General features: G+C 35.8%; 1 protein-coding gene across 2 annotated transcripts in view; it reads right to left on the reverse strand.

Moving 5' to 3' along the window:
* The window catches only part of PTPRO (protein tyrosine phosphatase, receptor type O), a 200,363-nt gene that overhangs the window by 28,042 nt on the left and 144,716 nt on the right, over positions 1-27,605 (reverse strand). Inside the window, exons 17-21 of one of the 2 annotated variants that reach the window (XM_027838702.1) lie at positions 20,669-20,752; positions 12,097-12,132; positions 4,847-4,928; positions 1,708-1,798; positions 242-318 (exon numbers count right to left, since the gene is read on the reverse strand). In XM_027838702.1, the coding sequence (XP_027694503.1) occupies positions 242-318; positions 1,708-1,798; positions 4,847-4,928; positions 12,097-12,132; positions 20,669-20,752 (370 nt within the window). The remainder of the gene's footprint in view (positions 1-241; positions 319-1,707; positions 1,799-4,846; positions 4,929-12,096; positions 12,133-20,668; positions 20,753-27,605) is intronic. The other variant, XM_027838703.1, reaches the window with a different exon arrangement.

Here is a 27,605-nt window from a genome sequence, read left to right on the forward strand (position 1 = left end):
GTGCCTTACACTTCCTAGACTGTAAGTTCCATTATAGAAATCTATGCCTTTAGGTATATTTGTATACTACATTGCCCTATATCAGGTTCCCCATGGTAGGTGCTTAAAAATGTTTACTGAAGAAGTCTATGCAATTATTCACACCAATCTACACATACACACACAGAGTATGCATATAATATGCATATACATATATTCTAATATTTTTGATCAGTTATACTTCCTGATTCTCTTTACTTACAGGAATATAATTGGCATTGATATAGTCTGCTCCTTCCTCTTCATTCATGGAGACTAATCTGACACGGCTAAAGTCATCTGTAAAGATGCCAAAAGGAGGGGAGTTATATTCACAATTCTTCATGTGAGATGGGTACTTTATGAGCCCTCAATTGAAGCGTGGGCGAAGTCAGCAAAAGTCTATGAGACTTTTAGGATTATGAAGGGACGTGAGCACCAGCTGGGGCAAGGCACACATGACTCCAGCATAAAAAGACCTAAACTTCCAGGGGGTAGCTTGACTTTGGTCATAGCATCAACTCTGGTACTTGCTGTATTTTAGTTTCCCTAACTTTCCCACAATCCCTCTGCTTGACCCTGGTTCTCCTATTCCTCTCAGCCCTTATTATCATCACCCCCACCTCCATTCACTCTAGTAATGGAGCCATTAGGGGATGTCATTAATTGCTAGTGCTGGTCCCACTTGACAATTACACACTTAAATATGGCAAGTAGTTGTCATCTTAAATCACTGACACAAATGACAGCTGTTTTCATTAGTTTTTTAGATTGTAGCATAATTCATATAAAACTTGTAATTGATTAATACTCTTTAGGGGGTTCCCCACATGAACTATCTACCTATATTTGACAAATTCTATATTTGTACAGTTGATATTCTGGACTCAAATGCAGAACTTAATATATATCATTATTAATATATTAATGCAATTAAATCTCAACTTACAAACTTGTCATTGTTTCAGCCTTTTTGACTCTTGATTTCACCATCCAAATATATTAGGAATCCCTAACAGTTTCATGTCATCTGATAATTTCATAAACATATCATCCCTTGGATCATTTCCTGAGGGGAAACGACTATATGAAATGCCATCTAACTCTTAGGGTATGAAAGGAGTTACAAGTGTGCCTTTGCAAGAGTTGGCTTGTGGGCAGACCTATCTGGTGACCCCAGAATCTTTTTTCTGATTCTACAAATCTTGGGGTGGTATTCATGGCACACTTCAGCAGAGAGAAAAAGTAGAGTCTAGTTAGAAAAGGGATCTTTAACTGTATATTCTATTGTCTTTTCCTAAAATACAATTCCTATTGCAAAAATTATCAGGTTGAGTAGAGCTTGTCAGCTGTAAGAAGGCATTTCAGATAAGCTGTCTTTCACTTGTACCTTCCTGAAATGTTAAATAAATATCACCTGTTATGGGGACCCTTATTTTAATCTCAGCCTGAAGTTTAATGTTTTCAACCAGGGTTAAATATTCATAATTTCTTTTAGTAAAATACCACCCATTCATAACCATTTCTTACCAAATCTACAGACACCCATGTCCCTAAACAGGGACATGGATTTGTGACATGATTTTGTCATAGTTAAGAAAAACTGATAAACTGCTAAAAAAAAAAAACAAACAAACTTTGGCCCTTGATTTATACCAGCATAACTGGATCAATGTTCAGTATACTTACATGGTAGAATATTTGTGTAACGATTTTTACATCTATTCAGTGGAAGATCAGCAGCAAAATGTGGAATATCCAGTCCAATTAGCTTCAACTCCTATTAATGACAAAGAGGAGAATTCTGAGATTATATGCTAAATCTTTTTTTGCTTATCTACAAAAAGCTATATAGAGAGGACCTTTACATTGCAGGGGATAGGATTCGAATTAAGGAAATTTCACTAAATAACTGGGAAAGATGGCTATTATCCTTTGAAAATTAGAGAGTATAGAAACTGACACTGTTCCACTGTTTTTCCAAGGGAAATGTAAGAAGTTATATATTGAGATTTATGGTCTACTGTCTGAAGACCAACCTAACTGAGAACAGAGAAAAAGAAAAAAAAAAGAAAGAAATTTTAAATGGCCCCTAATACTATATAACTCCTTTCTATTTCCATTGGGTCATGGTGGAAGGATGAAAAGGAGCTCAGAGAATACTAATGATCTCACAGTTTTAAGAGTATCTATAAATGAGAGTTCTTTGTCTAATGACCAGTGAATTCACACAATTAGAAGAACTGAACCACATCAATATGGATATTCTTGTGATAAATGAAGCCAGAAAATAAAAAAGTAATTGCATCTAAACAAAGAATGATTTAGAGATTCTCCTTGGAGAGACAAAGAAGTTGTCAGAGTTGGTTTGAACATGTGACCAAAGGCAAGAAAAAACATCATGTCACATGATCTTGATCCTCTTGCCTTGCAGTGCTCATGATAAACATAAATAAGAAGATTGACATGAAGATAATCATAAGTTACAATCAGCATCTGTTTTTAAAAATAATTTTATTGATATAATTTTAACATCACCAAAATTTCTCCCTGTACATGCCTCCTGTTCTTCCCCAACAGCCATTTCACATAACAAAGAATATTTTTTTTAAAAAACAAGAGGAAGAAGAGAAAAATCAATTTTAAAAAAACATTCAATACACTGTAACAATCTAAAAGCATTGAATGTTCTATAACCATGGCTTTTCCACCTCTGAGAAATAGTGGGAGAAAGTATCTTTTCCTATCTCTTCTTTGGGGCCATTGCAATTTCGCAACATTCGTTTTTTATTGTTTGTGGTTGTTCTTTCTGTTTATATTGTTTTAGTCATTGTATACATTGTTTTCTTTACTGCTTATTTCACTCTGCATCAATTCAAGTAAGTCTTTCCATGCTTCTCTGTACTCATCATATTTGTCATTTCTTGCAGCACAGTAAGATATTCATATCCCATAATTTGTCTAGCCATTCACCAACTGGTGGACATTTACTTTGTTTCCAGTTCTTTGCTAGCACAAAAGTGGTAGCACAAAAAAAAATGGATATTTTAGTCACTTTATTTGCAAAATTCTATATTCCTTTTCAAAATGATTGTACTAATTTGTACCTCTGCTACACCAACATCTCTTGCAGAAGACAAAGAGGTAGAGAAATTTTACAACCTAAAGAACTAGACAAGATCCTCTAAACCATATGAAAATATACTTGGTGATGCTGATTGTCATCACATATACATAAACAAAAATGACATTATATCACAATAGGTAGGAAATGACTGGTTACTGACATGGAAGTCATATCATATTAGCTGTGTATGCAACAAGACCAATAAGGGCAAATGTCAAAATCAACATGGAATAAAGATAAAGATGAGAAGAGGTCACTGTGAAGTTTTAATAGCTCTAAACTGACTTATCCAAAGAAGCTATTAATGTTTCCAAAATGGAAAATGGAAAAAAAAAACAGTGATATTGACCCTGATTATCACCATTGCTGGAAAAAGTTTACCTGACATAAAATTGTCAACAGAATGAATAAGTAAAAAGAGTCCCTAATTCCCCTTCACTAGCAAACACTTGATTTCCCTGCCAAGGAGGGAGAGATGGCAGCTAAGAGAGACGTTTTTTAAAAAAACCATGGAAGAGAGTGGAAGAACTTTATGAGCAGTAACACTTTGTAAAACAGCAAAAAAAAAAAAAAAAAAAAACCACTGGAAGCAAAGTCTACAAAAAGTTTGGCATGAAACGTAACTAAGCTTCAACTTTCCAAGAACAGTCAGAGGAATCTGGTAGAAGGAAAACAAGTGACTGTAAAATGTAACAAAACCTCCCATTTTTCTATAACAATCTGTTTTCATCATCAGTTGTAGAGAAACCATCAAATCTGTACCCTGAAATTTCCGTCACTAGTACATTAAACTGAAGGAGACAAAGTCGGGACAAATGGAATGCCTGGACAAAATGTACACTGAAGTAATCCATGCTGGCAACAGCACAATCTGATTGGGGAGAGAGGAGTTCCAGAGGGAGACCCTGAGTGTAGATTTAGATGGAAGTCAAAAAAGAGAGGAGCTCTAAGTAAGCGTTTTGCAACTCAAGTTTACAAATTGGAAAACTGAATGTTGAAGTTGAGTAGCTGCCTCTACTTTCAGCAGCCAGAATTGTACAGTTGGAGTTAGTGATGAGTGAGTGTTTTGAGTTCCATCTAAAAGAACAGGTTTCTGGCTGTGAAGATGAATCTCCTCTTCCTTCTCCCTCTCTGCTCAAAAGAGGCAGAAGCTGATTCCAAAGCTTATTCGATTCTATAAAATCATCTATTTTCTGTTTAAGTATGAATTTTTGCTCACTAAATAAAATCTGATTAAGCCTGTGAAATACCAAGATGCAAACAAGAGGTTCAAACTTCAGTCCAAACTATAAAACCTTTTCCTGACAGTGAGTCTAAGTCAATTGAAAAAGAACCTTATGGCTTTAATTGATTAATTTAAAAAAAAAATCAAAGTCCCCAAACAGGGGAAAGCCCCAAGATTTTTCTTTCTTTAAGCTAAAACAAGTCAATAGCTACTGATAAAAGTAGCTATTGAATTATCCTTTCCATTGTTTTCTCCCCAGGGATACTTAGCTGGTGCCTAGGCATTAGGCTGCATAGGAGGAGAATGGCTGGGAAAGTCTAGCCTGCCCACATTCCAAGGGTGGGAGTCATCAAACAGTGAATAAAAAGGTTTTCCTTTCTTTTCATTATATACCACCAACATTGACAGATAATATAAAGACTACACCTATATATAAATATTTGTTTTATTGAAATGAATTGTTATATCACACTTACCTCAAATTGTAGAGAAAATTTGTAATCTGAATCTTTGGCCATCTCTTTGATGTAGGCATCAAAGTCATCCAGCTGAACAGGACTTTGTTAAGCACAAAGAAAGTAATAGAATAGAATGTTGTTAAAATATAGTATTATGTATTTAAATGAGTATAAGTAATTAACATGGCATCTCATTCAATGGTACATTCCTACTCTGGCCTCAATTTTTCACGTTTGATAAATATAGAACTTATAACATTGAACTTTCATGATTACTATACGACAACTCACAATCTTAAAAGTTTAATTCTCAGCATTTTTCTTAGTTGATATTATCTATCTTTCAACAAGCTCTTTGAAGGTAGTGACCCATGTGCTGAACTGGCTAAGAAATTAAAGGATATTTTTTATTTCTCCTGTTGTGTCAACCTTGTTACTCCTTGATGCAGTAAAAACAAATAATGTACCCTTCTATCTTCTTCATTATTTGATCAAACCATTCCATCAGAACCCCAGCAATGCTGTTGACTCATTAAAAATCCAGTACTAATAGGATAAAGAGATTTTATAGAAACTCAGGCAAAATCGAACTAAGCATTTATTGAGTGTGCTTGCCACATATGTCGATATATAAATATATTTGTGTATATAATATTCATGTAATATTCATGTATGCATGTACTCCCACTTCTTTATTGATTCATTTGGGGACAGAGTTAATTAACCTTATTTTCTTAAAAGCTTTTGCAACAGAGTACAAACTCTGATGAGTACTTTACTGAGTTAGGAAGGTTTCTAACAAATATCACATATTTATTGTTTCTTGTCACATATTTATTCTATGTGTGTATATATGTACATATACAAAAGTTTATACATATAGTACATAATAATAATAACAATAGTTAGCTAGCATTTAGATAGCACTTTAAAGTTCACAAAGCATTTTACAAATTTTATCCTTATAAGAACACTGAAAGGTATGTGCTCTTATTATCTCCATTTTGAGGTAGACAGAGTTTTAGTGACTCGTCCAAGGCTGCACAGCTAGCAGGCCATCTGGTCTTCCTGACTCCCTCAGTCTCACCATTATGACTGTTCCATTTTTCTTTTTGCTCAAATACTTCTTTGATGGCATCCTCTATATTGCTTCATTTACATAATATTTTGTTTGTAATGTGTTATGACTCATTCATGTTCACCATGCCTCTCTCCATTGCTCTTTGGGTGAAGGTGATTTAGAATTCTTTGGAGACTACAGTGTTTCACTACTCTTAGTCATATAACACCAACAAAATAATGCTGATTTTTAAAAAATGGACCTTTCTTTCCTGGAGAAGCTTAAGGCAATTAAAAGAACTTTGCAATTTCTAATAGTCAACGTAGCCCACTCTCTTCTTCTGTTCAAACCTGGGTTCCAGTCATTGTGTGCTTCCCGTGTTTGTCCCAGACCTATATATAGTGGAAGATATCTAAACATTTTCAACACTTGATTCTTTCTAAATGGAGGATTAGTCCAGGCCCTTTTGAGCCATTAAGAATGTCAGCTAGGATGCCCTGCAATGTTCTGGGCTACTCTTGAATCAGTATAATGCTATTAATAAATAGGAATATCTGGAGGACCTCACCACCTATGTGAATGCTTCAACTTGAACTTTGTATTGGATAATAGGGGCAATCATATCGTGCAAGCATAAATCTACATATTGCATGCCTCAACTGACATTAGCTGCGTGGTGCAATGGATAGAGCACTGGGTCCAGAGTGAGGAAGACATGAGTTCTAGTCAGGCCTCAGACACTAACTGTGTGGCCATGGGCAAGTGACTTAACTTTATGAAGATAAAGTGAGATAAAGGGACATGAACAAAATAAATAAAAAGGGGTGATTTGGAAGGGAGGGGATCTAACAGCTAAGGAAATCTAGAAAGACTTCTTAAAGGAGGCTTCACTGGAGCTAAGCTTTGAAGGGAGTTAGGGGTTTGGTCCAGACAAGGGGACAGTCTATGCAAAAGTACAGATGAAGGAAATGAAATGTCATATATGAGTAATCCAAGTGGGTCAAGTTTTGCTGGAGCAATTTATAAGGAAAAGTAATGTGTAATTAGTCTGAAAGATTGGTGGGAAAGAAGAAATGCAGGTTATAAATAGCCTTATGCAAATGCTCCAGATCACTCATAATAAGAGAAATGAAAATTAAAAAAATTTGGGATTCTGTTTTAAAACCACCTAGCTGGCAGGGCAGCTAGGTGGCGCAGTGGATAGAGCTCCAGCCTTGGAGTCAGGAGGACCTGAGTTCAAATCCGGGCTCAGACACATAACACTTACTAGCTGTGTGACCCTGGGCAAGTCACCTAACCAAAAAAAAAAAAGAAAGAAAAAACCATCAGATTGGCAAAGATGATTAATAAAAGGAAAATGGCACTATGATCTGAATAGCCAAGGATAGCAAAAAAGATGTTTGAAAATTTGGCTCAGGAATAAAAAAATTGTGAGAGATCAATGATCACAAATTATATGAAAATTTCATGTCTGTAATTCATGGATGCTTTCCAGAGAATTGCTAACCATGATGAACACTGGATAACATTAAAAAATAAAATTGATTATATTTTAATGGATAGGAAAGACTCATTGATGAGGGAGTCAATTTTGAATCAACTATCTGTGTAGTCAGTCCAACAACTTGGTAAACACAAAAATTAGCAGAAAGATAGAAAAAAAGAATGAAGATAAGAAAAAAATGCCATACAATGAAAACTACTCCAACATAACCTATTTTTAAAAGCTATCCATATCAAGAGTTGGAAAACGGATGGAGGAAAGAGCATCATCATTGATTATAATAATGTCATAGAGAAATTTAATTAAATTTAATTAATTTTGATTAATTACTACAACAAGAAGATCAAAAGTTCCTCCAACCACCTTTGTCAGCAAACATTTGACTCTCTGGCTGAATTGAGAGTCATGTGTGCTATTAATATATGCTACCTTTGATTTTCTTGAGTTAGGGGTAACTAATTATAGAGTTATTAATCAGTAATTAGACTGGATTAATCTGATGATCAGAAATACAGTTGGAACAGTCTACCTTATATTTTATTTCCTTAGAAAAATTAAAAAAGCTAAATAAAAAAGCAGTACTGCTTACAATCAGAAATCATAGAGGTGAAAGCCAATTAAAAAAAAAAACTTTGGTGGGAGATCTAATTAATCATGTTAAGTACTGGCCAATATGGTCTTAGTCTTCAGAGCACACACAATATTCCCTGCCTGGTTTCAATACAGTGTATGTAGGCTTGGTGAGCTTTTTTCTGACCATGTGTGGCTGAGGTACTGGTAACTCCATTGGTACAGTGGTGATGAGTTTCTAATTGGCTTCAAAGCCAGAAGGCCTGAAGACAGAACCACAACTCAGTTCTATAAAAATTATGTCCTGCCTTGACCCTTCTTACACTTATTTTCTCTCCTGCTGACTTTCAGGTAAGAAATAACTGCTATAGCTCTTTTTGTGGTGGCAAAGAATTGGAAACTGAGGGGATAGCAAATAATTGGAAATTGAGGGGATGCCCATCAACTGGGAAATGGCTGAACAAGTTGTGGTATATGAATGTAATGGAATGCCATTATGCTATAAGAAATGATGAGCAGGATGCTCTCAGAAAAACCTGGAAAGACTTACATGAGCTGATGCAAAGTGAAATATACTATGTACAAAGTAATAGCAATATTGTAAAGGGATCATCTGTGAATGACTTACCAATACAATTATCCAACAGAACTCTGAAGGACTTATGATGAAAAATGCTATCCAACCCCAGAGCAAGAACTGTTGGTATCTGAATACAGATTGAAGTATACTTTTTTTTACTTTATTTTTCTTGAGTTTTTTGTTCTCATCTATGTTTTCTTTCACAACATGATTATTATGAATATGTTTTGCATGACTAGACATGTATAACCTAAAAAATGATGAGCAGGCAGATTTCAGAGAAACCTAGAAAGACTCACATGGACTGATGCTGAGTGAAGTGAGCAAAACTAGGAGAACAACTGTACACAGTAACACCAACATTGTGTGATCAACTACGATAGACTTAGCCCTTCTTGGCATTACAATCCAAGACAATTTAAAAGACTCAAGACGGAAAATACTACCCACATCCAGAAGAAGAACTGAGAGTCTGAATGCAGATCCAAGCATATTATTTTCACTTCCTTTTTTTGTGTTTTTTCCTTTTATTCTGTTTCTTCTTTCATGACCTGACTAATGTAGAAATATCTTACATGATTGCACGCATATAACCTATATCAAATTGCTCGCTGTCTTGGGGAGGGTGGGGAGAGGAGAAAAATTTGGAACTCAAAATCTTATAAAAAGGAATGTTGAAAATTGTCTTTACATGTAACTGGAAAAGATAAAATACTATTAAAAAGAAAGAAATAACTGCTATGAGCCTCTGAGGGGAGGGCCAGCAACACCAGATGCCAAGTATGCTTGAGTTCATGATGCCTAGTTCTGTTGTGTTTTATTCTTTCCTTATCTTAGGTGAATGAGTATCCCCTGACAAAATGGATCAACTTCCAGCTTTGTGAGCTTCAAAAGGTCAGAGGAGAGGCAGGAATGGTGGCACACACCTATACTTGCTACTGAGGGAGCTCAGGTGGATGGATCACTTGAGGTCAGGAATTCTGAGCTGCAGTTACCTGAGATGCTTGGTTGTCTATACCAAGTCTGGCAGACTTGGAAAGAGGCGGCTTACCAGGCCGCCTAAAGGGGATATAGCCTGAGCAGGACAGAAATGGATCAGGTCAAAGCTCTCATCAGTAATAGGATTAGGCCATGTACGCTTGTAGCCTGGGTGAACTAGGGAGACCCAGTCTCAAAAGAAAAAGTCAGAAGAGCCATCAGGAAATTCCTCAATGAACAAAATTGGTAGAAGAATCAAACAGAGCTTGTAAAGAGCAGTAGCTGACTCTCATGAAAAACCAGTCCTGAGTAGAGATCTGCTTGCCCCAGGAGCAAGCCCAGCTGAAGAAGGAAGTGATTATGGCATTATACACGGAAGTGAATTTGGTGAGGATGCCACAAAAGGAAGAAAAGGACTCCCACAGCCAGGAGTTGTGAGGTACTCCATGTGTTCCTTAATTGTGTGCAGCACCTTCATGTTTCAGATTTTAGGCCACTCTCCTCAGAGACTGAGTAGGTGCTGAAGGGAGAACATGACCTGGTTTAGAATGTTTCTGTGACTTCTGTTCTTACTATACCGTCTTAGTAAACATTGTTTTGTAAAAGCTAACTGATAACATCTGGTTAATATATTGGAGGGAGAAATCACACTGAATGAAGACTTGTGATTGATGGTATTAGAATTGCTAATTAGAAACCCACCACCCCCAGAACCCTGAGAGTAGAAACAATCATCTACCTACTAGAGATTCAGCCTGGCAATGTGAATAGAAGTTGATGCATTAGTTCAGAAAGGTGTTATATTAACAAAATCACATCAAAGGCATTTAAGGATGAAACTGGAAGAAAAATCTCCCCCAAAGATGAAAACGGAAAAAGTCTGTAAATATTTTTATAATGAACTACTTTCACCTTCAGGGACAGTGAAGCTGTCACATGTAGACTAATATCATAGGCTTTTGTGTGCTTATTACAGGAGAGGTAGAAACAGCATTAAAGGAAACAAAGAAACAGACTAAGTTTTCAGAGAAAAGGTCTGTACTGGAGGTAACATAATTTTGAGGGTTTTGAGAGAGCAATTCTCAAGGTTTCTGAAGGAGAAAGGAAGATATCAAAGAAATGATGGGGGAAGTCTTAGCCTTTATCATTGCCCATAAAAAGTGACCATGGGAATATCAACTTCTACTGCCATATAGGCCTACTTTCCCATGTAAGTAATCATTTATTAATAGAGTCCGCACAAACATTGAGGGAAATTATGGTGAAGATATTGGAGGAGAACAGTTAGGTTTTTGCAGGTAAAATTCCACAGAAGACCAAATCTCCCAATCTTTACCATTACAAATTGGCTGAAAGATACAGAGAATACAAGATTTCCCTGTGCTTATTGTTTGTTGACTACAAAAGCATTTGACATTCTAATATTAACTTAGAGAAAAATTTAATTAAGGAGAAAAGTGTGATGTAAAAATAATATTAATTCTAAGAATTCTAGTGATATTAATGTTCATCTATTCAATGAATAGTTTTGTATTACCCACTTTTATATCATCCATTCCACAGATACCTCCAATGGGAGTGGATAATTCCTACATTCGTTATTACTTAGTTTAACAGCCAATTCCCACTTTTTTCTTTTTGCCTGCAATTAGTAATGATTCAATGTTCTACCAGAGGCAAATATCAAGAGTGAATTGTTTGCATAAATGTCCTATTTTTTATTTAAAACTATTTTTATTTTTAATGAAGGAAAAGCCTGAAGGGAATGGGTAATTAGAATGAAGCCCAGCAACTGTTAATCTTTAACAATTGCAATCCTGGTTTTGCTGACTTAAATGTTCCTAGATAACTGAAATACATTTTACTCAGAGAAATCATTTTTGCTCTTTATTTGTTGAGGTAATCTGAAATAGTACTTCCAGAAGCATTTATTATATACCAAATGTGGGAAGAAAAAAAAGGTCTTCCATAATACAATCACTGAATCAAAAATACAAGCTGACAAAACCTTCAGAGTACTGCTCACACCATGTTTCCTAGCCTTGTCTTAGATGGTCTATAGAATGAGAATTGTTGAAATTATTCTGCAAAATTTCTGTTATCTAAAGCAAAAAATTCTCACAGAACTTTTCTGATATTTCCATTTGAATTTTCTCTTCCTGATTTTCCTATGTGTTATGGTTTATTCTATGATATTTTTTCTTAGTATTTTCATCAAGAACTAGTGATTCCTTAGGTGGAGATAATTTCTCCACCAACACAGGTCATAACCTGTCTATCTTAGAAAATACTTTTGCGTCAGAGAGGTTCAATGGCTCACCCTATTATTAGAGGCAGGATTTAAACCCAGATCTTACCAACAATAGTGTTAAGTCACATAGCTTCTTGGCTTAGTTTTGTTCATTTTCAGTATACAGACTTATTATACATTATAGGATAGATTTGTTTCCCAAACACCATCCTGTTTCTATGCAAGCAGATTTTTAGTTTTTTTGTAACTAAGCTAAGGCTTGTCAATATTCACACAGATATATTTAAGTAAATTATCAAGAGAAAAAAAATTCAGAGAAACCTACTTGGTCAATTTCCTCTTCTTTAGTCCATTTTTACTCCTGTAAATAATAATAATGATAATAACAAAAATATTAAAACAAATTTATCTGGACAAAATAACTGATGAACATAATGACTTGAATTGGAGGGATTTTTCCTTAATTACACAAAGTTATTTAATTTTTATCAAAAACAACTTCAAGTTTGGCTACTTTCCTAAAAATGAAAAAGTGAAGGTGGTAATCTGAGATGTCTGGTTTAAAAAAAATCTTTTAAATTTTGATCACTGGCAACATGACTGTATTTCATGTTTACTTATGTTTCCACGTTACATTTAACAAGAAACTCCAAGTTTTATAAATATATAACTACAATTTCTAAGGAATAAGCAGAAGGTAATTAATACATTTGGGAAATATACCAGCTCTACCTGCTTCCAAAACCACCCTGGCATAGTAAAGGAAAACAAAAGCTTGGAATCCTGCACTCTGCTAGAAATACAGAAGGTGTCCTAAAAGTCTTAGTGCAGTTTAAAGCTATTTGAGCTTATGGAAAGATAAATACTTAGTGCATTTTAAAGCTATACTTTTGGGACACTCTGTGTTTATCTTGCCTTAAACATAAGTTAAGACAATGTTTTCTAAAGTTTTGGTTAGGGCAATAATATCAATGAGTGTGTATATGTGTGTGTGATATGAAGAACACTGACAAATGAAGGTAATATGTATATTACGTGTGTAGAAAAGCATATCTATATATGTATAGATACATGTACTTGCTGATATATGTAATATATCAAATATCATAATTACATATATAAATACACACAACTGACATGTTATATATGTGTGTGTACATATAAAGTTCATCTTGATACTGTCCTTACCCAAGAGGGAGAATATTATTTTGAAAATTCAATTTATATGCTTTTCCTTTTTTGATGTGTCTGTAGGCATAAAGATATGTGTTATTTATGAATGCTACCTTTCATTTTCCTGGGTTAAGGATAAATAGTAACATTGCTATTAATCAATAATTAAATTGGGTTAATTTAACTTTCAGAAATATAGCAGAATAATGCTTTAAACAAATTTTTCAACATCTTGGTTCATAATCTGTTGGTATGAATTACTTGGAAATCTGTGTGATACAGTGGAAAGAAGAACTGTTCCAGGCACTGAGGAACATGAAGACCAGAATGAGCTATTCCTTGACCTCAGGGAACTTACATGCCATCACAGGAGACAGTACATAATAAGTATTTAAAGAATATACACACAATAACTATAAGGTAAATTTTTTGGAGGTGGTGCACTAGGATCTGGATGGATCAGGAAATGCTTTATGTAGAATATGAAGCTTAAGCAGAATTTTGAAAGAATCAAGGGATTCAAAGAGGCAAAAGTGATTATGGCAGTGCATGTATTTCAGGCATGGGAGACAGTTACCACAAAGGTGCAGAGATGGGAGATGGAGTATAAGGAGAAGCAAGAAGGCAGGTTAGGCTGAATTATAAAGTAAGAGAAGGTGAACAGAAGAATAGGAGTCAGGAGACCTGAGTTTAAGCTCCAGCTCTACTTCTAACTAAATGGGTGACATTGTCCAAATCACTTGCCCTATATTACTGCTTCTTCATTTATAAAATGAGGGTGTTAGAATAATTTACCTTTATGATCCATTCAAGATCTAACAACCTACTTTAAAACAAAGTTTAAAATATATTAATGTTAAATTGGCCTTTTTATCTTTTTAATGAAAGCATTCAGAATGAAAAGTGCCTTGGAAGGGAAGTGAAAACATTTGGTCTCTAGTCCCAACTCTTCCACTAACTAGCTATGTGACCATGGGCATTTAACTTACAGGCATCTAACTCTGCTCTTGGGTAAAATGAAAGGGTTGGATTAAATTATTTTTCAACTCTTTTCTAGCTCAACAGTTTTATGATTCCACAAGAATATAGGAAAGTAAACTATATTTGATATTGATCTATGAAAATAATGTTCATCACCAGTTATATTAATGTTTTCAGAAACACCAGATTAAATTCCAGTTGAAGGCATCAGATTGATGTACTGCTGAATTTCAAACAAAACATTAAAATATCCTTACTAAATGTATATTTTCATTTTAGTTTTTCATCAAATGAAGCATTTGACACAACATCAAGCCTAGGGGGAGGAAAATACTGGTAAGAAGAGAGGGAAATAAAGAAAATAGAAGGGAAAGAAGGCATACGGGAGGGCTGGGGTTCTTGTATTTTTGTTTCCTGCTCATTCCTAACTGGAATGCAAATCATGCTTGTAGGACTCTTTCTCCTCTCACTCCATTTTCCTCATCCATGGTCATGGGCAGTAGGAAGTAGAACCATCCAGGTACCCTTCCCCTATGCTCCCACTTTACAACCTGTACATATTAAGACATCTCCTGACCCTCTTGAGTCTAGCATAGTTTCTAACCTAGGCATTAAGGGTCTGTTTTAAATGCATTTAGGATTTTAACAAAATATTTGCTTGCAGGCGAGACTGGCTAGGCATGGGATTAGGTTGAACAAGGACTGACAAGAAGTGATTTATCCAGTTTCTTTATTAGAGCACTTCTTTTCAACATTTCATTTTCATTTTATTCTAGGAAAGGTTTTGAAAACTGAAAGTAGCATTTCTGGAAAATACATGAAGCTGCCAACATATTTTATGACTAGGTATAAGAATCACCAGATTTCCTACCTAAATCAGAACTCCTATTGATTCTTGGCAAAGGAACAGAAGATGGAGAAGAAAATAAATCCATTTCTCAAATTGAGATGGCGACATGAATGCATTCAGCAATGAAACCCTAATCTGCAGTTACTACTCAAGAGCTGGCTAGACACCTGAGTTATGAAGGAGGTAGAAACAGATTTTGTTTTTGCATTGTAGATATGGCCTGAATCAACTTTCATCTCAATATACATTATATACCAGCATTTCAGTTGTCTCATCATCAGTGGAGCATGTATTTCTATAATTTGAGCAGGACTAACTTGCAATGTTTTGTTTGGCTTATCTTGAATTTATAGAAGAGCCAATTTTTAGATGTTGGGTTATGACAGGCAAGATGGAGAAACTACATAGAATCATCATGAGAATTTCCCTACTTGCTCATGGCTTTTTAAATTGCAATGCTAAGGCAAAACTGAAGTTGTAAATTGAATCCACTAAAAAATTATTTCCAGGAATTTTAACTCAACTGTCTTGTAAGAAGGTATAATATATATTAAAATGCTAAGAGGAATAGGGATTAGATCTCTTATGTCATTGATACAGAGAATTCCCAGATATGGAAACAACCTCTATCGATCCAAGTCAGCACTTTCTCTGTAACTATAGTTATCGAGCTAAAGTAGTTCCTATTTAGTGGTTCAGGAACCCCCAAGAGGTTTGTGCTAATAATTCTTTAATGATGCCTTAAGTGATAAATAATCACAGGATATTGTGAATAGCATATTAAATCATCCTGGGGGGGGGTGTCACAACATATTTTTGTTGTTGTTGCAAGGGGTTTACAGAACAAAATGTTGGAAACTACTTACTGTATTAGAGAGTTACTTAAAGCATGAAAAGGTTAAGTAATTTGCCCAGGGTCACATAGTCAGTATGCAGCAATATGTGCCCTCTCCTCTTACTTTCTTCTTTAAAAAATATTTATTTTATTTTTTTAATTTATGGAATAAAACAAGCATATCTATAACAGTATTATAAAAAAGATGACTGCACATGCAACTGCAAATCTATTATGTACAACTTGCTATTCTTTATATATATATAATAAAGTTATCCTGTAAATTTCTTTTTTTCCTTTTTTCTTCCCTCCCTCACCCTATCAACAACTATTATTAGATACAAATATGTATGCATATATGTATACATGTATGTAAAATAATTCTATACACACACCTATTTATCAGTTCTTTCTCCAGGTATAGACAACATCTTCCTTCACAGGTCTTTTGTAGTTAATTTGGGTATTTATAAGAGTAAAAATTACTTAGTTGCTCAAATTTGTTCTACTGTCTTCAGTCTGATCTCATCATTCTCTCCAAAGTTACTAACGATCTCTTAGATGTTGTAGTAGCCTTTTCTCAATCCTCATCCTTCTGGACTTTTTCACAACATTTGATGCTATTCATCATCTTTTCCTTTGGGATACTTTTTTTTCTTTTCTCAGTTTCCATGACACTTCTCTCTTGGTCTTCCTTTTACCTAGATATCTGACCACTCCTGCTCAATCTCCTTTGCTAAATCTTCATCTAGGTCATATCTAGTAACCATGGGTGTCCCCTAAGGCTCTGTCCTGGGTCTTCTCTTCTTTCTCTATACTGTTTCCCTTGGTGATCTTAGCAGCTCTCATGGATTCAATTATTATCTCTATTTAGATGTGAGCTCTTGGAGAATAGGATCATTTCTGATTTTCTATGTATCCTTAGTGCTTAGTACAACACCTGAAACATAGGAGCACTTAATAAATGCTTGTTGACATGACTTGAAGCTAAACTTGAACCCAGGTCTTCCGAGCTCCAACACTATTTCCTTACCTACTATTCCACACTGCAATAATAAAAAATACCAATTTGGGATTATTTTCTAAACATAGTGAACTATTTTCTAAACAACCTATCTTTAAAAGTATTGTTATATAGCATAAATATGTAGAATGAAGAATTTCTTTTCGCTATTTCACTTTTCATTTGATACTAGGCAAAACTTTCCCTAATGCCAAATTGAATGAATTCAAGTAGTCAAAATTCATTTATAAATCTCAATGAAAATGGCAAATCAGGACAACCAACTAAACTGGAATTCATCTAAAAGGAAAATTATGAAGGTATGACAGCATATTGAAGTTTCAGTGAAATATTTTAATGGATTCCCAAAATAAGTATTACATAGAATGCAATGAGATGAACGGGAAAAACTTTAAATAATCTCAAAAGAAATCAATTGATGATTCCCAAAACAGAAATGGAGCACAAATTCATTTGAAGCAAAGATGAGCACTAAAAGTTGTGTTGTTTCACGCTGAAAATGTCGAGTCCTAAAGGACTCAAGATGACCAAATGAATAATTCACCACATTGTGGGTAGTAGAAAAGATCCTAGACCCTATGCAATTGATGTTTGCTTTAAATAGGAAATAAAATCTGAGATCACTGATATAAAAAATTCTGGTGGAACATATTCCTATGATTAACATAACTGAGCAATGTTACTCCACATCAATATTGCTCCCCCCGCACCTGTCCTCTGGCCCCTAAAAAGAAAAGATTTAGCCGACACCAAGAGAGAGATTTTCTTGAGTTCAATACAAAACAAGGAAGGTAGCACAGGGATTTACTTGAAAACCTATAGAGTACAAAGTCCTTTGCAGGAAGTAAGTAATTTATCCAGGAGGCTGGAGGGGATGTTAGAAAAATGAGGCTATGATAAATCTAAAATAGTGTGATGGGAGGTATTAAGCAATACATACAGATGGGCAAACTGAAAGGATTAACAATAAGTATTCAACAGATGGAAATAACTAGAATAAAAAATAGAATCCTTAGAAGAATTTTTTAAAAAAGAGGACTAAACAGAGGACATTTGAATGGCTTCTTAATCTTAAACAGGAATTTCAAGGCAAGGACTATGCCTCACTCTTCTGCTTCCCCTACAACAGCTAGGATGAGTCTGGGTTTATAGTAAATGATCAAGATATATGTAATGGTTGACTGACTGAAACATGTGAAGATCAAAAAGTTGTGTTTCCACTCTTAGAAGGTACCTTCTAAGTTGAAAAGTAGACATTTGTGTTATCTTTGGTGTTGACCCTGATTGTGGTTGCCAAAAATTCAAAGAACCTTATGTGAAGAAAGGACTACAGCAAAGGTATCCAGTAAAAAATAAAAACTATGAAAATGCACATTTCACATGTCTAGGGTTTAAAAATAAATTGAGTATGCTCTAATGAGAATTGGAAAGTGAGATGGAAAGAAATTTAATATTTGTAATTTGTTTTACTGGGATTTGTGGGGAGAAATGTGAATGTATTATTTAATGATCAATAGTTGAAAATGATTAGGTGATAGCATCAACAAATATTAGGGTAGGCAAAATATTCAGAGTAGCACTTTTTGTGGAACTGGAAAGACAGTATATGCCTGTGAACAGTGGAATGACTAAACAAACTGTAGTATATAAAAGCAATAAAATATTAATATATCACAAAAACAATGAATATGAAAAATTCAGAGAAACATGTAAGACATACAGTGAAATAAGCAGAACTAGTAGTTATAATTCCCATTTAAATTTTGTGCTTCAGGACCATTCATGTTGTTCTTGACTAGTCATTGCATTCATTCCCCTGCTTGCAGTCCTAGGATCATTGGCTACTATATTTTTAAAAAATTCCTGAAAAGAAAATTCCCCAGCATTCTTCCTTTACTCACTATAATAATTAGCAAACCTTATTTCCAGGAAGTTCTTTATGTATTTCTTTTGCTGTAGCCCAATTTCTAAATTCTTCTTGCTGCACCCACCCTGTTTTCAGAGGAAGTAGAAATATCTAGTCATAATCCTCTGCATAATTAGTCCCTTCACCCTCCCTTCAACAAGTAAGTTAAATAATCCCAATTCTTTTTATCTCCCTCCCCCCACCCTTGGGTCTTTTTCTTATTCTTTTAATTATTTCTATTCCTTTTTTCTGTACCATTCTGAATTTCTTATACCCTTGGATTTCCTTGTCCATCACTATAGCTGCCAAAGAACACAGATTAATATTCAAGATCAAAAGTATTATAAACATTGCTTCTGGGAGATTGCTATCTTTTCTTTTGATTCTCAAAGAATAGCCCAATTCTCAATACTTCAGTCCCAGCCTAATTCCTTACTCAAAAGAAAAGAAAATGATGCTTAGAACCCAAGGAATTACCCTTAATGAGAAATAGGAATTATAAAAATTTGGAAATCTCAAATACTTATGTTCCCTTATGTTCAGTCCCTAACTTGACATTCAGGTTTCTCCATAATTTGACTCCAATCTACAAAACTAGTTTTATTTAATACTAATCCCTTGGATTCTCTCACGTGCTTGGGCTTTTGAGATTTCTCTGTTGTGATTCTCCTCCAGTCTCAGTAAGAACCTCCTCAGTTTCCTTTGCAAGATAATTCATTATTCATGGTCCTTCCACTATATGTGGGGTTGCCTCAGGGTTCTGTCCAGGACCCTCACCTCTCCTTTACACTTGCTTTCTTGGTGTACTCATTGGCTTCCTGCCTACTGCCTCTGAGATATATTATGAACTCCACTGTGTGGCATTGAAAGCTCTTCACAATATTGCTTTACAATGATCTTTCCAGGTTGACTACACCTGGACTACCCCATCACCTACCCAAATTGCTCTGTTCACTGTTTCCCATAAGTGACATTCCATATTTTTTCCCATGCCTTTGCATAGGCTGTCCTCCATTCCTGGAATACTCTCCCTCCTCACCGCCACCTCTTGAAATCCCTAGCTCCCTTCAAGTCTCAACTACTTCATTCTAGATGGTATTCCTAATAGCTCTGGTTGTTGGTACCCCATATGAAATTGTTTTGTCTTTATTTCGCATGTCTTTTATCTATTTATCTACATAAGTGTTACTCTAATAGAACATAAGATCTTTGACAGCAGGCTGGTGTGTGTGTGTGTGTGTGTGTGTGTGTGTGTGTGTGTGTGTGTGTGTATTTGTGTTGTATCCACAGTGCTTGGCAAATACTAGGCATTTAATCAATGCTTGTTGAATTGAACATTTCAACCAAACCTGGCTCTTCTACATCCTCTGTTCTCATTCTTTCCTTATGTATTTGCACACCCCCATACTTGGAATAGCCTCCCTCATCTCCATTTTTGAAGTCTCTCTCTTCCATCAAGGGATCATTTAAATTCCATTTCCTTCTTTTTTCCTCTTCCTCTCAATATCCACCCCAAGCCAGCAAAAATGACCTTACTTTTCTCAGGTTGTTGTAGCACTTTGCTGCCTGGTTCCCTGAATAATAATCAGTCCTTTCACTCTATTAGATCATAAACTCCTATAGGTCCTGAGAGCAGGTCCCATACTGTGTCAAACTTTTAATTCCCCAAGTTTGACACAGTATTTTGAAAATAATAAGTAATTAATAAATGTTTAGTGAATTAAGCTGAATTAAGGAGAGTGTGTTTGGAGTATTCTGATTTTACTACAGTTTATGAGTGCATACTTGTCTTTTCTGGGATATGAAGCCTCCTGATGGACCAAAGAAATAAGAAAAAGGGAAAACATATTTACAAAGATGAAAGGTGTATGGCAAGACATTAAATGGGTGGGTCAAAGATGAGGTAACCAAAAGAAAAAGGAATCATAAAAGAAGTTTGATAAACAAATATAAATGATAAAAATGATAGCATTTTAGCCCCATTGACTGCCTTAATTCAATTTTAGTCCATGAAAAAGCATTTTAGATACTTTCAACAAGTTAAATAAATTTTATAACCCCTTTTATTTATTAAGAAGCTAACATTATTCACACATTGCATAAGGAAAACAGTAAAAACATCACTTACCAGGGGTTAATATAAAATGCCAAAAGATAATCAGTCCAAAGACATGAGGGTAGCAGAGTTAGGAAAGCAAATATACTCCTACGCCTGTGAGCATTAATAGATAATAGATGTGGAGATGAAAAAGCAAGATGTTAGTAATGTAAACATAAAACAGAGATCAGTTAGCTAATAGACATATTCAAATGGCAGATAATTGTATTATTAAAATTAAGTATCCTACGGAATTTCAGATATAAAGGTTTATATGTTAACTCTGGTAAATAATCTATGCATGATCTTATGGTCATTAGGTAGACTTAGTTTGTGATAATTAGCTTCTTGCATGGTGGTTACATGTTACGTTTAGTGAAATAATGCTCATATTTTTCATTAGGCATTGAAAATTGTCCCTCTAAAAATACTGATATAAGAATGAACTTCTGTGTTGGCAGGAACTGTCTTAGCTAAATTTTATCCTTCACCCGGGAAAGTATAGTACACTTTGTTTAGTAAATGTTTGTTAAATAAATGATTGAATAATGGAATGCACAATCTTATTTTAAGATATAGGCAGACCACTCAGGTTGCCTCTTTGGCAGCCACTCTGAACAAAGATCAGAGATTATGCTGCTAAGAGGGATGCACAGTAAAGGCAGAGACTGAGAGCTCTTCCAGTTTCACCTAGCTCCTTTATCCTTACTCTGAGGTTTATTTGCATGTCATCCAGGGAACTAAAGGGAACTTAAATGCTCTGTACCCACATTGCTTCTTTGTGATTTTGGGGGTAAGGTCCCTGAAATGTTTTTTTTTTTTTTTTTAGGAACACGGATTTACAGGGATTTGGCAGTGATTAAAGGGAGTTTTCTAAGTCGGAAGGATAAGCAATCTTGGCCTAGGATTTCTGCTGGTTTTTTCCAGCTGCTTGGATTGGTGCAGCTGTCATGGCCTTAGGCTACATGAGCTAAAAAAGATCTTGCCCCTTCCTTGTCAGGGAAGAGGCTTCCTGGCAACTGCACCCCAGAAGATGGTGGCAGAGGAGCAGATGACATTGAAGAGACGGTGTAGCTGAAGACCAGCAGATGGTAGCAGAGAGCAGCACAGTGAACACTGCAGTTATGGAACACTAGAGATGTCCGGCAGAGACATGATGCGACATGCAGTAGAGAGCAGCAAAGACACTGTGACATCCAGCAGGGAACAGCAGAGAGAATGAGGTATATCAAGGGCATGCCAGCTTCAACTGGCTCAGATTGTTAAGTTTTCAGTGTGAGCATTTACACCTTGGGAATCAGCAAACACTACAAATCAAGGCTTGATCCATTGCCTTGTTAAGTCTAGACTCTATACTTAAGAAAGTGATGGAGAAAATGTTAATAATGCAAATTGAGCTTAACACTGTGTCATGCATACTTTTTTTTTTCAGATAGCCAGTCATTAAAACATTCACGATCTTCAGAAACTTGTCAGTCTACAAGATGAAATCAACTCGGTAACTCATATATCCTCAGATCATTTCTCAACCCAGTTGCAGGACTTCATCCTGCCCCATGCTGGGTACACACTCCATCTTTACAACTTCTGTGTGTGTGTGTGTGTGTGTGTGTGTGTGTGTGTGTGTGTGATCTCTTTCGTTAGATTGTAAGCTTCTTGAGGGCAGGGATTGTCTTATGCCTTTCTTTGCATCCCCAGAACTTAGCACAGTGCCTAGCACACAGCACTTAATAAATGTTTATTGATTCTGATTTACCAGCACACCTCTGTACCAGTGAATTCACAATGATCAGGTGAGAGTGTCATGATGACATCATCAGAGGTCATCCGTGGCTCTGCAAGTCAGAAGCATGAGTTTCCCCAGCAATGCATATGCCCTGGGAACATGTATTTTCCTTTGAGTGTTCCATCTTGTGTGTGTGATTATACATTCTCCTTCAGGCCTGTATGCAAGAGTTATCTCTGTATGCCATCCCCCCCACCCACTGTGATAACCTATGAAGAAATGTACTCCTCTGAGTATTAGAGGGAATCTTCGTATCAGTTATTTTTGCCAAGCTGTTTGATAAAATGTCCTTTGCTTTGCATGAATGTGTCTTTCCTAGTAAAGAAAATGTTTTAGGTCACATTTCTATAAAACTACACTATTTCAAGTCCAACTAAGTGGAAGGAGTTTGGTTTTAAATTCTTCTTTCTGAAATTACAAGTAGTTTGAAATCAATGAGTAAAATGATTCATGCAGAAGTCTGGGTTTAAATGAATCTTTTATTTAGTCTCAACATCAAGTATGATATGGTATCAGGTATCAGTGCTTCCTGACTGGCAGTTCATCTTTAGTCTAATTTTTTTTCCTACTCGAGTTCACAGACCCATTGAAATCTGTTTGTGTATACTCGGATGAAGATGTTCCCACCTAATGTGTGATATCCAGCAGTGTAGAAGTAAAACGACTTCCTTTTTATTGTTCTAAGTTAAAAGTTGATTCTAAATGCTTGGTTGGAGTCCAAATTCAAATTCCAAAATTACTAATAAAAACATTTTTTTAGCATCAGCTAAAAAATGGTATTATGGTTATTTCTATTCTAAGCAGTACATTGGGAAACAAATATTGACACTTTAAAGTCTCAGTAAAAATAATTCACATTTATGTAGCACTTGAATGTTACAGAAAGTGCTGACTCTATTACGATCCAGTGAGGAGCAAGTACTATTGCTCCTATTTTGCAAATGGGGAAACTGAAGCCCAAAGATGTTAAGAGGCTAGTACATGGTCATAAAGCTGTGAGGTTGAATCTGTCTCCTAGTTCAATGCTTTTTAAATCATACCATGCTGCCTTTCAAAATTCAAATTCAAGTTCAATTCAATAATCATATTTATCACCTTCTATGTATAAGGCATTGAGTTGGGTGCTAGGGACAGAAAAACAAAAGTGCATTCACTTGGCAGGATTTGTTATAACAAATCTTCACTGAGATGATTATCACTTCTTAGTAAAAAAGCTACCTGGTCACTTAATTATTATTATAATTATATAATAGACCCGTGATTATTTTCTTTAATCCTCCTACCCTTGCAGAACCATAGAACTGAGTTGTATAGAAAGGTCTTGGGAGCTGAGGGGTGGGAGGGTAAATTCTATGTTGCTTGTAACATATTCTGTAACATACGTAGACCGCGTTTAGTCCATACACAGGTCTGAAGAACACAATTTATGAGGTTCATTTAAGAAAATGAAAAAAAAAACACATGCAGAAGGCAGAATAATTTGGCTAGAACCTGATAGTTTGGCTAATTGACATTACATAACATGACATCCTTGTAAAAACTTATTAAATGGGAGAAGGTCCTTTCAGGAAAGTAAATTTAACATCATTTTTACCTTGATGGTTTTGAAATTTTTATTGTGGGGAGGGAGGAATGTGAAAGCCTGTATACTGATACTAGTAGGTTTTTAAGCTGGGTGTCCCCTCAAATAGTTGTTTATTATGTTACTAGGAGATTTGTGTGAATAGATCAAGTGTTTGGCTACACTTTCACTTGTGACTGCTTAGGAGGATTTTCAGTCTTTCATTTCAGCACAGTAGAATAATCAAACATGACAGCGAAATTTGATAAGGACATATGGCAACTCAGTGCAACTCATTGTCTTACTCAGAAGAGTAAGTGGTTTCTGTATTAACTTTTTTGTAAAAAAAAAAGATCCTTTTTATTTTAAGAAAAACTTATATTTAATACAATAAATTCTCAATTAATTTAACTATTTAGTATAGGATTCTGACCTATCTGAGCTTAGGGCCAATTTTTAAATATATATTTTGCATCACTAATTGCTTAAATACTCAGAATGATATCAAATAAGTGAAATTTGTTTAATATTTTGTAATAAATTAGCAGTTCTGCCAACTTAGTCAATTAGCTTGGCCTCTGTGCATCTTCATCATCAGAGTAAGACTTGTTTTAATATACTTGTTCTAATGCAGTTTCAATCCATTGAAACTCTTATCATAGTTTCCTTAGGTAGGAAATCAGCTCCCTTTCCCACCTTACCAAAATGAGAAAAACAAGACAATGGGAAATGGGGGGGGGGGTGGCAGGAAGAAGTAGGAAGGTAGTAGCTGCTGCTCAGAGCCCTAATGATGGCACAATTTTTTTTTCTAAAATTGCCTGTAAATGGAAGGATAACCAAAACTTCAGAACAAGGTTTCTAAATTCACCCCATACAGGGGTTTCAGAGATGGAGTCATGAAGTCCTGAGTTCAAATCTTCAAACACTTATTAACCATCTGACTGTGGGTGGGCAAATCACTTGCATCTTTCAGCTTCCATTTCCTTATCTATAAAGTGGGGATAATAACTACATCTACCTCAGAAAGTTGTTGGATTGATCAAATAAGAGTATAAGAGAAGCAGTGAATTTAAGAAAAAAATGAGTTTTAATCAATCAGCAAGGATTTATTAAGCACGTACTATGTGCCAGGCATTGTACTAAAACGTTGGAGATAAAAAGAAAGGCAAAGATAGTCGCTGCCTTCAGGGAACTTACATCCTATTGGGGGAAACAATATGTAAATAACTAGATGCAGACAACGTATAAATAAAGTAAACAAAAATTAATCTCAGAGATGGAGATATTGGCATCTGGTGGGGCAGTATGGAAGTGGGGGAAAGGTGGGATAAGACCATGAAAGAGCTCATAAAGAAGGTGGAATTACACCTGAGTCTTGAAGGAAGTCAAGGAACTATGAAGCAGATGTGGGAAGGGAGAACATTCCAAGCATGGAGAACAGCCAGTGAATAGATACAGGTGGGAAATATGTTGTTGTGTAAGGAGCAGCAAATAGGCCAGTATCACTGCAATATAAAGTATGTGGAAGGAAGTATAAAATAACTTTAAACATAGGAAGAGCAAAGCCATAAAAGGTTTTAAAAGTCAAACAGAAGATTTTATGGTTTTTTTTTCCCTAGAGACAATAGGGAAGGGATTCACAGATATATAGATTAAGGCACATCTACTTGTGATACCCAAAAAGAAATTTTGTCTGAAACCATGGAAGAAGAGATGAATTCAAGGAAATTGTATGACCAGAAGCTTCATGAGTGGACAGTGGAAGGCAGGCCACTCTGGAGGAAGATTTAGCAAAATATCACTGCATACATGAGACAGGTCCTTGGGGAGAAGGGTTGGTGTGGTCTGATAGATAGGAGAACTCAAATAATCTCTCAGGAATAGTGTTCACCTTTCAGTTTCTCCGACAGTAAAATCTCTGTCTGGATTGGCCTTCAATTATCTTGGATTAGAGATAAATCTTCCACCCCTTCCAAGGCCCCAACACAGAAGCTGTAGTTTTACTTGAATCAAGAAAGTTGGCAGAAGAAATTGAATACCATCTTCCTTGCCACGAATATGGCAGGCCAAGAGACTCTTCTGACATGGGTAAAGAGATGCTTTTGGGGAATATGACTTTCAGATTCACGCCTCTATTGTAGAAAGAGAAGCCTTCATAGAGAAGAAGGTTCAAGAACTATCAGTTCACCCCTTGAGACAGAATCATAAAAGAGTTGTATAAAGGTGGAACCCTAAAGGAGTTCAGTGTAAAGGCAAGAGTAGGGACGGTTGGAATGACTGACTAGCCTTTCATCTGAGGTACAGGAAAGAAGATTGATTAAAATCGAGGACAAAGAGCGCCATACATATTGTGTTGAGGTGAACCACAAAGGTCTTTTCTGATATACAGGGACTAACTAAGAGAAGGCAATGGACCAGCTGTGGTCCAGTGTAGTATGCAATGAAACGCCTTTACTGGTACTAGCTGTCATCCCCCAACAGAAAAGAGAATAGATAAAATCATCTTTCCTCTTTCAGGGAAGGATGATACAATTAAAACAATCAGAGAGACAAAGCAGTTGATTTGTAGAGACAGCAAGGTGGGAGTTGTTGCCAAGGGATGAGAACCCTAGATTCTCTCCCACTCTGAGGCTTCTTGCTGGCAGAGCACAAAAGCCAGGAAAATCAGAACTTCTTAGCTGTTTTTCCTAAACTGGCCCCTGTAATCTGGTTGCAAGGACTGAGTATCCTAAAAGAAGGGAGAGAGAAAGAGAAGAGGGAAAGAGAAAGCCAGGGTTTTTCTCTGTGGAATAGCAGTGCAGCCCTGAGATTCTGGGGCACCTTAATGATTTTCCCTGAGAGTTTGCTGTGTCTTTTCCCTGCTGAAGCTCTGTATGTTGGTCTGTTTAGCGAGCCACCTGAGGTCTTGGATAGAGAGCACAACAAAGGTTTGGAGATTATGACTTCGTGTAACAAGGAACATGAAAACTACATCCTTTGAAATGTGTCTGAGGCTTTTTCTATTCCTTCAGATGTGCCTATATTAGAGGTTGGGGGCACCCAGACAACAAAAAGAAAAAAGTCCATAAGTTACCATGGGAATTTTCTTGTTTGGATACAATAATGATAAATTAATAATAATAATAATAATAATAATAATAATAATAAACTAGCATTTATGTCATGCTTTAGGGTTTGCAAACTGCTTTTTACAAATATCTCCTTTTATCTTCTTTTTTTATCTTAACTCTGGGAGGTAGATGTTATTATGATTCCTATTTTACAGATGAAGAAACTGAGGCAGACAGACGTTAAGTGATTTGCCTATGGTCACACAGTTAGTAAGTGTCTGAGGCCAGATTTGAACTCAGGTCTTCTTGACTCCTGGTCCAGTGTGTTGCCTGGACAATTTGCCAAGGATAGAACTATGGACCCTGGGTACTAAACTTATATTTAATATTGTAACAAGAGTAGCAGCTCATACTCAGAAGGCAGTGAAAGCTGGGCTTTGAATAGAAGTATTGCTGTGCCATGCACAGCTACCTGGGATTGGAGTTTACATTCCTTCCTTCTCAACCTTCTTTGAGAATAAAGCACCTCAAACCTCCACTCATTTGCTCATCATTTGTCTAGGGCCTTTA

This window comes from Vombatus ursinus, unplaced genomic scaffold (assembly GCF_900497805.2).
Source record: "Vombatus ursinus unplaced genomic scaffold, bare-nosed wombat genome assembly UNPS02014830.1, whole genome shotgun sequence".
NCBI classification, from domain to species: Eukaryota; Metazoa; Chordata; class Mammalia; order Diprotodontia; family Vombatidae; genus Vombatus; species Vombatus ursinus.